This window comes from Anas platyrhynchos, chromosome 12 (genome assembly GCF_047663525.1).
Source record: "Anas platyrhynchos isolate ZD024472 breed Pekin duck chromosome 12, IASCAAS_PekinDuck_T2T, whole genome shotgun sequence".
Taxonomy (NCBI): domain Eukaryota; kingdom Metazoa; phylum Chordata; class Aves; order Anseriformes; family Anatidae; genus Anas; species Anas platyrhynchos.
In genome coordinates, this window is record NC_092598.1 from 10,008,607 (window position 1) to 10,022,449 (window position 13,843).

General features: G+C 41.1%; 1 protein-coding gene across 2 annotated transcripts in view; it reads right to left on the bottom strand.

Annotated features, from left to right (window-relative positions):
- GPI (glucose-6-phosphate isomerase) overlaps window positions 1-13,843 on the bottom strand; it is a 40,279-nt gene that overhangs the window by 18,388 nt on the left and 8,048 nt on the right. Inside the window, exon 1 of one of the 2 annotated variants that reach the window (XM_027466953.3) lies at window positions 2,656-2,922. The exons of the other annotated variant lie outside the window; for it this stretch is intronic. Coding sequence (XP_027322754.1) covers window positions 2,656-2,774 — 119 coding nt within the window. The 5' untranslated portion in view covers window positions 2,775-2,922. Of the gene's footprint in view, window positions 1-2,655; window positions 2,923-13,843 lie in introns of those variants that run through there. 2 annotated transcript variants of the gene reach the window in all.

Here is a 13,843-nt window from a genome sequence, read left to right on the forward strand (position 1 = left end):
TGAAGATAAAATCCTTAAAATATGACATAAAGAGAAGATTTTATTTTTACTTTTTTGATTTTTACTTATGTAAATAAAAATCTAACCTCACTAGACTTAGATATACCCCATGAATTTCTGGCTGGATTCAAATCACCACTGAGTTGAAGAAACTGCAGAAAGATGGCATTGCAAGACACCATAAGAAAAGAGCAATGGCTAACAGTGAATACAAAAGATCAGATTTCTCATTTCCCACACGTGAGGTACAACACAAGCATAGAGCCTAACCCCATCCTGAACCCTTACTCCAAGGGTTCCACCTCTTCTTTAAACAGAAGCACAGGAACGTGCAGCTCAATTGCATTCTGCTACAGTACCCATTCTGCAATGCGGCATCCAGCAGTAGCACTACCCAGGTGGAACAGAGCACTTGTCACGTAAGCCACATCCACACTTAAGTGATGCAGCCTTCCACTGTGAAGTGAAAGGCCCACTGTTCCTACCAGACCGTATATTTGGGCAGCAGAGAAATTCAAAAACATGCTGTACATACTTGACCCTGCTCCAAACCAGGAAAAGAGGCGATGCAAGTTTTCGTCAATGGACACAAGACAGGAGAAAAGTCTTCTATCCATACTCAGTAAGCCACAGCCAGTGAGCAAAAGCTTCTTACAGTAAGATTTAATAGATACTTAGTCTCTGAGGTATTCAGATTAAAAACTGATTCTAAAATTTCTACAGCACAAGTGTCACAAAGCACTTTTAGTTCAGTGTATTTTTTTCCTTAGAAGAGAATCAATGATCTTATGATCACACCCAAGAAATCTGAAGCATCTTCATGAAGAGGATTTTCACATGAGGGAAGAGGTGCAAGATAAGCAGGAACCTCTGGGACTGGCTTTCAACACGTTAACTACAAGCCAGAGCCGCCGGATGGTGGTGAAGTGGTAATCACTGAGGAGTACACAAGCTGATTTATCAAATTAAACCTGGCTGTCAGTTTTGCATATTTGGGTATGACAGAATTCTTGGGGTAGTCAATGTTGGTTTATCAGGAAAAAGGACAAAAATCATGAAGAGAAATGTCATTAATACAGATTAATGAATCTTGAACAACTCAACCATTTCCTGTCCTTACAGTTTGCACAAGAGAACATTAAGACAAGCAGCTACTTGAAGTGGGTACCCTCAGTAAAGAGCATTCCACAAGAAAAATACCAATTAGATAAACACTTTCTGGGAGACACACTTACAGCTTCCAGCACAGAGAAAACACGCCACACATGAGTATATGTGCTTGAAACAAGAGTTGCCAAATACCTTATCCTCATTTAACGGTGCACAGCAACGGTCAGTGTAACTCCCTTAGTCTATTACATATTCACAAGAACTTAAATACAAACTATTTGAAACTGAGCTCACATTTTACAGTTAAAGTAGCTTGCATAATAAAGTGACAGCCACTAAGACTAATATTCAGTGCTATTCTCAATAGTAGCACTTGCTCAAGCCATTCAGGAAGAATCTTGTACAAAGCATCTCAGTTACACTTTTGGATTTACTCAGTCTGCTTCAACTTTCCCTTGTTACAAGGATGTTAACAAATTCAGTCTTTTGAAATGTACTGGAGATAAGGAAGCTCGCAACCAGAGCCTTTTTTCTGCTAGAGACAGGAGATTTAGCTTAGAGATAGTAATACAGTTTTTACAGTTAACAAAGGTTCTGCTTGAAGAGCCAGATGAAGTTAATGCTTCAAAAACCGAGCATACCTCTCACATCAATGCAAAATGAAGCTAGCTATTGTATGCTGGTATACAGAACTTCGTATGTGATGTTGCATTACCATTCAGGTAGTATCAAATGAGTTCAACAGGAGAAAAGTCACTTGACCAGTGAGAACTTTGACACATGCAACAGGAAAGATAGATCTTTCCTGAAGAAGTTGGCCATGTGTATATTACCCAGGCTCACTTTAAAACTCCAATCAGTGATGTACCTACACGCTAATGGACTTTCCAGATTGCTGGTGGCACCCAGCAGCATAACCACACGTGACTTCTCAGCAGTCTCCTGAGCACAGGAGACAGCAGCCCTGTTTTATGGGATGAGAACATTGCACATTATCACGCTGCTTCCACGTCTTACTTCCTTCTCTAGAAAAAAGCCCTTGCAACGTGTCTGCTGCAGTACGTGTAGCAGGGGAGGGCTGAACGCCCACACACGCCACTGCGGGGCAGGGGCCGACAGGTGGGGGCACAGGGACGGCCGGGGGCGATGCTCGGCGCTGCTCTTATCGCGGGGCCAGGCATCTTATCGCGGGGAGAGTCAGCTCCTCATGACTAAGCAGGCGGCAGGCCCCAGAATGCCGCTGTGCCGCCGCAGCCCGGCGCTGTGCCGCCCGGCACGTCCCAGCCGCAAGGAGGAGTCAAGGACGAGCACACGCGGGGCCGCCGTGCCTGGGGCTGCCGGGGGGGCTCCCCCCTGCCCGGGGGGGCCGTTGCTCGCCGTCCTGCCCGCCCGGCACCACCGAGAGGCCCCGAGCGTTGAGGCTCGGCCTCGGCCGCCTTCCCCGGGTCGCTGGAGGCGAGGCGAGCAGCGGCAGGCGTGTGGGGGTGTATGGGGGTGCCTCCTGCCGGCGGGCCCTCTGCCAGCCCCGAGGCTCCCCAGCCTCACCTGAACTTCTGGAAACGCTCCTTGTCGCCCTCGAAGAGCTGCCGCAGGACGAGCTTGGAGGCGTTCGCCTTGTGCCACTCGAGCAGCTTCTTGAAATGGGGGTCGGCGGACAGCGCCATGTTAGCGGCCAGGCAGTGCTGAAGCGGCTCACGCTGGGGCGCGGAAGCGGGCAGGGCGAGCGGGGATGGGGCGGCCGCCCCCGGTTTTATAGCAGCGAAGCTCGGCCTCCTGCCCGCGGCTCCGCCCCGCCAGCAGCCTCCTGCCCTTCGGCGGGATGAGATTTCTCACGGCCGGGAGAGGCGCTCGCTTAGGGGTGGCAGCATGTGGGCGCCGCGGGGACCTCCGTTACGAGCCCCCCAAGATGCTGCGCAACGCGCTGCCTCCGCCCCGGGGCACCTGCGTGAGGCAGCGGGGGCCGGTGGGCTTGGGGCCGGTGTGCTGGGAAGGGACCGGGCTGGAAATGCTCCGGCTTCCAGGCTGCCGCCGCCAAGGGCCGTTTCCAGCCCGGTTCCCCCCAGCCCCACTGAGGGGTGTGGGGGCCGCGGCGGCGCTGCTCGCACCGGGGGCTCGGCGCCAGCCCCGAAAACGGCCTTCGGCGTGGAAATCCCCGAGGAGCTGAGCGCAGCATCTCCAGCCCGCTGCCTCGGACGGCCCCTGCACGCTGTGCTGGGTGCTGGGGCTTTGGCTCCGGCAGCCTTGGCCTCCCCCAGGCCCTTACATAAGGAGCTCGGCGGCTGGGCCCTGGGTGCCCGCCTGGCTCTGGGGCGCGGCCGCCTCCTTCTCAAGGCAGGCCGGGGCAGGCGGCGAGCAGCTGCTCGGTTCTTCAAGGAAAAAAACGGGCTGTTCTGGGCACAGAGCAAACCCTGCCGAAACAGGGGCATGTGTCGGCTTCTGGGGATTATGCGCTTGAGGCTTAGGTGGATAAATCCCAGTGAAGTCATATTTTAAGCAGCTAAGCCCCTTTATGGATCTGGGCCTAAATCAGCCACAGAACGTGAATTTGACTCAGATCACTAAAATCACAGCCAAGCCCTAAGCAACAGAATCTACATCATTTTCCTTACTGAAAATCCCCGAACATTCCTAATTGAACCTAGTTATGTTACCAAATGCATACTTCAGTGACAATAAACTGTACAACAAATATCCTTCCTTACCTCACAGCACTCTAAGGTTTGTTTGTTTTTCAAACAAAGTAAGTGTTTAACAAGCTGAAGAATTTTTTTCTTCAGCATAATAAATCTTAAACACTTAAAAAATTTTCACTTCTTTGGCAGTTTTGGTGGTCACTTACCCCTGCCTGTCACAGGTTTGTGTAACTTCTCCAAGGCAACGTGGGTTCAGCCATGCTGCCTAACCATCCATCAGTGACTCCTGCATGCTTTCATGTAAGGAAGAAAAAATAAAACAATTGGACTGTGAAGGTGATTCCATGAAGAAGCACACAAGTGGCCAGTAAGTGTTTAAGAAGCCACTTTGATCATCATGCAGATTGCCACGCTAACTTTATAAATTTTCCTTCCTTTTCAAGGTCTTTAGGATAAAAACCTCAGCAAAACTAGACTCCCATTCATAGTCAGGCTATAACCCAGGATATAAAGTTCTTTGGCCTAACAAATACCTTCTATTTGTCATGGGGAGAGAATAAGTACATTTAAATATGTTAGCTTTACTGATGGAGTTTCATAGTCAGTTATTAAAAATTCCTGACTCACCTGTATGATTTTTCACAAATCAGGGCTAATGCGATTTCATTAGTCTCACCACATCCCCACCAAATCCAGTGATCCCTTACATACATACGTTTTCCTCAGTTTCTCTTCTGCTATCAACAGTGGTTACCCCACTTTCATTGTTCTCAGAGCACCCTTCATGTCTTTTTTTACTGATTAGTCGCAAAGTGAAGGTCTGCCACTTGTACAAATTTACATTCACTTCTCTTGCAGGTCCTCCCAGCTATCCTGTTGTTTTCTTAAACACAGGTGACGTCTCAATTTTGCTTCTACTTTTCCTCTTATCATTTCCCATTTGGCAATTCCCCTATCCTGCCTTTCACTGTAGAACTCTGGCAATATCTAAGTTGCAATCCTCTTCTTGAAATTCAGAATTTCATTGCATCTTGATATTTGACCAGCTAAAATGTCTACCTCTGTTTCCTTTATTAATTTTTCACTCATTACTGTAGCTCTCTTTTTTTTGTCACCTCACTGTTCCACCTCCTTTGCAACCTACCCAACCACAGCACAGCTCTGTAGCTTCCTACTGCTCTGATCATGTAACAATCTTGAATTGCATCATTGTTCTTTTCTTTTTCATATGAAATTTGAATCCCACGTCCTTACACAGCACAACTGCCCAACTGTACCTCAGTCCATTATTCAACACAGCTCTATTCAATTTTGTTTCCCCTTCCCCGTCTTTTTTATTATGTTCCTTGCATAATTTGAATTGTCTCCAAATCCTTGAGATTTTAAATCTTCAAGATCTGCAAGTTCATCTGACCCAAACCCAAAGTCAGAAGGATTTTGTTTGCTTCGCATCCCAAATCTGCAAGCATTCTCCTCATGCTTAATTTTATCCGTGCAAGAATGTATAGGCTCAGGTAATCAATAAGGACATACTAATTCTGGTTCACAGTATGGACCACAACATCACTGTCTTGCTGCCAATTCCACTCCCTAAAATGCTAATTTTGTTACAATTTTTAATTATCTGCCATTTATACTTTCTTGCACATCCTTCTCTGCTGCCAGTACCTTCTTACTTCCTATCATCTTTTGCTAGGCTACAGGATATACAGTCCTTAGAAAGTTCTGGAGTTCAAACTACTCCTGCAGAAAACTATGCAAATTTTATGACATACAAAAAAGATATCCAGGTCAAGGTCCTAATTTTAATCTCTCAAGTCTACAGGATAAGGTTTGTAGCTCTTTCAGGAGTTGCTTCTCTCCCGAAGCTGTGCAACAGCTGAACACTACAGGGACAGTGAGGCCTTGTCTACACTGAAAAGATCATTTCATTGTAGGAAGTAGAAGGAGAATTTGGACCTGGGAGGTTCAGCAGCTGAGACAGCTGTTTCTTTGACAGCTGCTAGCTGTCATACCAATTTCCCTTAAGATTAATTTTAAGGCAGCTCTAATGTAGATAGAAGCCATGATGCAGAACAAAGACAAAGCCTTAGACTAATGGAAGACAGATAGGGTGAACACGGTGATGCTTCTTCTTTTGCAAAGTATCCAGCTGAAACATATTCCCATTCCAGAGAGGCCAAAGGCTATCATAGCGAGGGATGACACCCTTCAGGGTTGAGAAAGGGCATTTTAGTAAAGGATATTCTGTAATTGATGGAGATCAATTTTCTGACCTATGGGGTACAATGGTGGATTTACCATTTTACAAATGCCAGCCTCCATTAAGAACAGCTGCACAATGACCTACTTAGAAAAAAAGACAAGTGAAAATTCCATTTTGCAAGACAGCTGCATAGAAATTAATATTTCCAAATGAATGTGTAGAGCCTAAATACTACTGCCTCAGGCACTTATGCCAGAAAGGTTAAGTGGCACGTTTAATAGATAATCTCTATGATTAATTTATCAGAAAGAACCAAGTGGCTAATTTCCCCTAATTGAAATTTTCCGTCATGATAGAAATTTTTCAGATATAAATCCACTTCCAGTTAAATCCATCGTACTAACTCACTTGATTAAATGAAAGCAAACAAAACTACAATCTTGAATCCAGCTTTTGTTTTCTGCTAAGGAAACAAAATATTTCCGCAGTGGCAGAGAAAGTAGTAGATTCTTCCGAGGATGCTGAGATTGGAGCAAGTTTCAGGAAAAAAAAACAAACAAAACATAGCAATCTGAGGTTAATGTGCTAACTCTGAAATATTTGAGCTGATCATCTACATCTACACTTTTAAGTACTTCTACTAACTTTAAGTGCCCTGAGTTTTTAAGAATGGTAGGTTTTCCAGGGAGAGGTAATCTTTTTAGCTCAGGCTGTGGTAATCAGATGCAACTCTTTTTTATGTTTGGCACAGCAAGAGCTAACTTAATGCTAAGGACAGACATGAAGAAATTGCTCTGAGTTTAACATTGCTAGGTTAACCAGTCAAACATTTTGAGGGATAGAAGGCTACCAGCATCTGTGACAATAGAAGAAACTGGCAAAGTGAGAAATAATACAGGTCGTAGAACAGAGAAGCGCAGTTACACATTTCCTTTGGGCCATGAGGCAGTACATGTGTGGAAAGCTTCCATGTATTGTAAAATCAATGTCTCCATTATAACCAAATATATATATTTCTGCTCTGACACTTTTATTTATCTTGTCTTTTCAGAATACTTTTTAAATCTTTCTTGATGCTCAGGACAATGATCACAGGTGGTGATTACTTTGTTTAAAACTCCTGCTGCTAACTCTTTCTGCCTTATTACCTGACTATGGGAATTAATTCCAGCATAATTCCAGCAGTAAGTGATTGTACCCTTCATATAACCTTCATAAGGACTTTTGGTTCATTGGATAACACACACAGTTTTGGAATGTGCATGTTGAGGAAACATTAATGGCTCTTGTGCAGAGCTGTCAGATCTTGAATCCACTGTGCAGGTGTTTGGCACTTCTGAAACCCAGCCTGACATTGCTAAAAGAGTGAACCTCCATGGTTTTCTGAGGATTTCCTAATGAGTCACTGGGACTAACTCACACTCCTAATTCCACAACCTGCACCATATCTTCTGTACTAAAAAGAGTTGCCATTGATCATAGTCATGATATGCAAGCACTTGGCTATAAAATGAAACTGCATTTTTAATATTCTTCAAATCTGTTTTAGGTTTAACAGGTTTTAAAACACATGCAGAGAATTTTTGCAAGTTGCTGTCCCTTCTCTTCCCCCTCAGAGGCGCTGGCGCATGTGTGCAGAATTCTTTGCTATTCCAGCTACAGCCCTGCCTGGTCTTCAACGGCTATGCCCCAGGGAGTAACTTCAGACATGGAAGAGGGATTGAAAAGCTGGGCCGGCTGCAGCCCCCTGTCACCCCCGGCAATGCAGCAGGACAGGGCAAATGCCCTGCGAGGGAAACGCAGCCAGTCGGAAGAAGAAAACAGTAATAAAGCACAGCAGCTCTGCAGGGAGCCATTCAAGGTTCTACAGTGGTTCTACAGCTTTGCTAACCAGCTACCAACAGATGGCAGTACGGCACTGGTTATTCGGCATCTGAATACAGTTCGGTATTAGAATACATCTCCTGTGGGCCAAAACCCCAGTAACATAGGCGTCCTAAGAACATCAGTTGTACTATGTTGGGAAAAATCTTCCAGTGCTGTTAGAGACATGGTCTGTAACAGAAGTCTTTTCTAAAAGTTTCTTATTGTTACAGATAACTTTCATCTACCAGAAAGGGAGCCAGAATATAAATGAACATTAAGCCACCACCTTTGAATTTCTTGGCATTTTAAATGAGGTGACAGCAAAAGAGGTGAAAACACAGGTAGGAAGTGGGCTTGTTTTCTCAGAAATACAAAAATTGTTAAAATGAGAGATTCTTTTATACTAGGAATGGTAATATTTTGAAGAAAAATGAGTTTTGTTCACAGGGAAGCAGGGCCTACTGAGTGTTAAAATGGATTGCTGATAATAACCACAGTTTCTTTAGTTAGTTCCACTGTTTTATCACCCCTATATATTAATGGACTATATTACAGGCAGTAATTTGGTAAAACAGTATTAAGTCAGGAAAGGTTCCATTTTGAAAGAGATTAAGCAGCTGCATAGTAAGAACATATGTGTTAGTATGTACACATACATCTGTATATACATGCATGCATACACACAAATTGTTTTAAACATGCTCTCCTATTAAAAGTGGACACTGTACTAGAGACTTGGAGAACAGTGAATGTCATATAAAGAGTATGGTAAGAAGGAAAATTAGAAACCAGTAGGGTTTTCCTTTTATCTAGCAATTTGCTTAAATTATTTTATTTTTAGATTATCTATTTATTTTTTATAATAATTGTAATTATAAAATATTTTTAATTATTCGTATTTATTTTTGGTTAAATTATTTCATTATTTACAGAGAACTTCAAAAGGCCTATATAGACACCATCACATGGGCAGTCTGATAGCAAGCAAAACTGTAGTTGGTAACTACAAAGTATTATGCTATGGGAGGGAAGAAGAGCAGTTATGTGCTTCACAGCTTTCTAAAATATTGTATCAGCTTAGAAAACAGACTGAGGTCATGTTTAGCTGTGGCTGACATCCTGCTTTGGGTGCGACTGAAGCTGTTCATAGGCTCTCCCACTACTGTTCCTGACCCTTTTGGGCTAACCTGGTGGAAGATCCATGGCGATGAATGCCACTGAAGTAGTAAACATCTCTGTCAACACCTACTAGGGAACACATATGGGAAAGAATCCCTGTCTCATCCTTTCTGAAGAGCTTAACCTTTCCATGCTTCAGTTATCAACTCACAAAATGACTGTAATGCTAACACTGTACATGAATGGTAACTAGTTAATTAACATTTCTTAAAGTCCTGAAACCCTAGATTAATAGTGCTCTGGAGTATAAAGACATAATATTATTTCATTGAGCATTTGTCATTTAAAAAGTCCTATGCCTAAAGCTTTAATCAAACTCTGTTAAGATGAGAGTAATTTTCATTCTTGTCACATTTGGATCTTTTGTCTCTACTACGATGCATGGACAGTTCAACTACATATTTCTTTTGAGAGGAGCACAGGCACTACTATTTATATAATCAGGAATACCAGACCCAATAGTAGAATTCTACACTTGAGAGAGGTTTATAATTGTTTTAAGAGTTATTTTTAGAAGGTATGTTTCCTGAATTTACAAACCGTGATCCGTATTACTTCTATTTGCACAGAAAATGTTCTCCTCTTCAGTTAACTATAGTTTTGCTCAAGCTACCAAGTCATGGTGTCTCTAGAATGGCTAAGACTATTATTTTTAGTTATATAAAGTCATTATTGGTTACCAAATTTACACCTTTTTGGTAGCAGAGGAATACATTCATCTTTGATACAATTCTTCTATAGGCATTTGGAGATTAAGAAGACAGGAAAATAATTTATAATCTGCCATCATGTTACGTCAAATACTACAGAAGGCAAGGGTATTATTTTGAATAATGAGTGAAGGATGAAAACTACTCAGTAATGTCCACTGCTATAGAAATCAGAGCTTTTTATGGTGGTCAGGAATACTTATTCGGATAATACAGCATCACCTCAGATGTGCATGTGTGACTTGAGGCTAAAATTTCAGAGTCAGCTCACAACTGTGCCATAAACATTAATATAGGAACACAACTGAAAATGCCAAGATGCCAATGGCAATAAAATCAGATGCCATGCAGTGGCATTTTCAAGCTGCAGATGACACTATGGAGCATCAGACTGCTTACTGGGACACCAATTTAGTGTCCATACAGAAATCCTCCTCTTTTCCAAAAGGTAACACATATTTCAACATCAGAAGTTTGTTATTCAAGCCTTTTCATCTGGCTCAGCACACAGCATCAAGAACATCACTGCATGTACAACGCAGGCAACAGCAAGGTCTGAGGCAGCGGGTGTGGTGGGACTGCCCCTTTCAGAAGCAGCCAAAAATTTCTCCTGGATCAGAAAGATTGCATAATGATGGCCTCCAATAACACAGGTTCCAGTGACTACACAAAAGTAGCTCTGAGAGCCTGTATTCTTATGGCTTATTCTGGGAAGCTAACTTTATGCAGAAAGCTTCTCCTGCTTTTTTTGTGTAATCAATACTGACGGGTAAATTCCTTCTGATGTATTTTTAGACATTAAATAAAAATTTCACCCGGTATCTTGCAATTCAGTGTTTCTTTCCCTTTACCAGCAAAGAAGCTGAAATAAGATTTTTACTCTGAAAGTGACTGGAAGAACAGCAATGGTGCCTGCTCTGATTTTTATATTACATTCTGTTTAAAATTTCTGTAAAGATCTATTTATTTACTAGTCATCAGCCTTGCTCACTTACTATAAAAGGTTATTATGGCTGACTTGAATATGAAAATGAAAAGAAATTCAGGAAGCACAATTAATAATTCTGCTAATGATGCAATGACCAGGAAGCTTACTCTTTCTTAACTGCATTAGTGGTGTAACACTAATGAGACTAGGTAGTAGAAAAAAAAAAAAAGACTTTTTCTCATGTGGAAGGATGGTAAATTAAATTAAATACATAAAGTAACTGCATGATAAATTATGTATATTTTGTCTATATTTCTGTCTATATTCACGGTAAAAGCACTTGCCTAGTTCAGACAGGAAATCATTGTGAAAGCCTGGACATGGGGCTGTGATCCAGCCATCTTTGTCTCCTGTTTTCATAATGTGAGCCAATCAGTTAGGTCAAATATCGCTCCACTGAGAACAATGGGAAATTCATTTTGATGGTAGTGAAATTACGTTGGCTCCCATAACTTTTTCAGGTAATTGTTATATTTGTGCTATGTTATATTTGCATTAATTTCGTATTATTATAATTATGTGTAATTATATACATTTTACATAGTGTACTTATTTTGCACATATACTATAGAGAGGAAATGTCTTAAGATGAAGTATGTGGAGAAAATGCTAGTTACTGCCAGGTAAAAAGTACTTTTCACAACAGAAATGGTTTAATACAGTCATTTAAGTTACTTAGGTTTCTAGCAAAATACATTTCCTACAGTCACGGGGTCTGATCTCAGTCCCATTAAGTTTAACACAAAGATCGCTCATCTTAAAAGCAACAGAACCATGCTCTTGGAATATTTCTTTCAAATAGGCTTACTACTCTTAACTGTTCACTGTTGCTGCACTGAATAGCATACACATCAGAGGATTAAGGCTTTTGCAGTATCAAACAGGAGGTGGCTTTCAGTTACACTATCTCGGTTATGTGCCTATTAATTCAAAGTTCTAGCAAATTCCCTGTGTAGGATTTTTAGATTGCCAAGAGAGTCCCTAATGGGAAGTGCAGACAACTTTAAAGTACCATTCACATGTAGTAATTCTTGGCAGCTGACCCACTAAAGCAGTTTTGAGACTTGTGCTTTGCACTATCATTTCTGCTACTAGTTTCCTTCCTCCCCTCTCAGTGGGACTCCTGTCGGGAATGTAACACACAGCACTGGAGTAAGCAGTGATGTGCCAGCCTGCGTCTGCTACAAAGCGGCCTAAAAATAAAACCCAATTGGACAATGCCATTTGGTGTACAGCAGTAAACGTTCCAGTAATGTAAACCAGACTGTCAGCAAAGATAAATGATTGTTCAGCTGCATGCCAAACAAATCTCAGGATCTTAAAAAAAAAAAAAAAAAAAAGAAGAAACCCCCCCAATTCTTTGATATTCATTTATAAGCTTAATCTCTTGAGATTTATTATTATTGCAATTTAATGAATAATCACATCAGTGAAATCATAAACAAGCATCTCATAAAAATTTTGTTTAAAATTACTAATATTAATATTTTAATAAATTAGCCCATCTTGCAGCTTGTTTCAGTTCAAGGAAGTTCTCTGGTAATGTAGAGTTTGTTTCATAAAATGCCTACCCATCAAGTGACATTTTTTCCTGTGCATATCAGAAGAGCTCAATTGTTTTGCCAGCATCTCTCTTTAAAATCTCAGTTCTGTAGACTGACTTTTTCAAAACCAGTCTACAGGCTGATGTTGTTCTTTCTACTGATTTCATTTGAAATACCTTTTTTTTTTTTTTCTTCCCTTTGTGTATATGAGATTCCTTTAATTTAAAAGGCTATGGTCACACGGAGTGCACAAGTAACTGATGCAAGTATTTTCAGGCTCTCCAACTACAGATACAACTTTGTACCTCATCTTTCAAGCTACTTTACAATTTTGCAGAGGAAAACTAAAAAAGAAATCACATCCCTATTGAATAAGATTCTAAGGATATTTACAGTTCTTAATTCTTTATTCATAATTCTTTGGCCTTGAAACAAATGCCAACATTCATGTTATTGTAAAACAGGAGGAGAATTAAATGCCTAATGGAATCACATTAACTGCAGGTCCCAGGCCTTTAAAGAGATCAATAAATGGATCTCACAGCAAGATCAGCTCCATGATTTTTAAAATCATTAATTAAAAACATGACAAAGGCTAACGTGCTTTAGACATCTTCTGTTATTGCTACTATGTTTATGCCCAGAAACCCCAAAATTACATGTATACCATTGTGCAGCTGGAGAACTGAGCTTTACAAAGATTTCTGTTTATGTATTTTCAGAAAAATGATTACACACTCTAAAAAACATAGGGTATAAAACCACTACAGATTGAACTTCATTCTTATTATGTACTATGCTGTTTTGCCAGTCCTGCATGTACAAAAACCATGAGAGAACATCACAAAGTATTACGAGTTTGATTTTCTTAGGAAACCACCATTCCTAAAATTTGGAGACTAAAAACCATCAGCTGCGTGCAACTTGCAATCAGAAGTCCAAAATTAGCAACTCTGAATTCTGTCAATGTATCATTTGCTCCATTTGAAGAGAAAAACAGAAAAACTCCTGTCAGGGACAAATTCATTTAATCCCCAAATCCTACTCTTCTGAAACCATCACTGGGGTCACCCTGTGTACACAGTAAAGAGTTTGCTTGTTGGCAGAGTGGTCAGTGAAGTTCACGTGTTTGTGGGCAATTATTCCAGGAAATAGCAAATCATATTACCTCAAAAACTATACAGATAATGTGTTCTCTAAAACTCAACAGAATGGGGGGAAAGGGAGGTAGATGTACATACACACTGTACATTTTAATTTAAGAACACAGTAACATAAATTTTTAATTACTTTTATGATTACTATCTGATACAGTCTCTACAACAAGACAGAATTGTCTCCAAAGGCCTAGAGAAAATAAAACATTTAGATCTGCATTGCTTCCCCAACTCATAATGCTGGTTACAAGCCCCAATGCTACTGCAGTTTATTTACCACCTTCTTCTATTTTTAGCATTGGTATGGTGAAAAACAAATTACAAGTCTCTGTATTTTTATCACATCAATCTTTATAAAAGCATGTAATTTATTTATTTCTTGCAGTATCTGTGGTGATAACTGAAGCTAGACAAATCAGTGTGTGTATTTATTCATGTACGTATGCATTT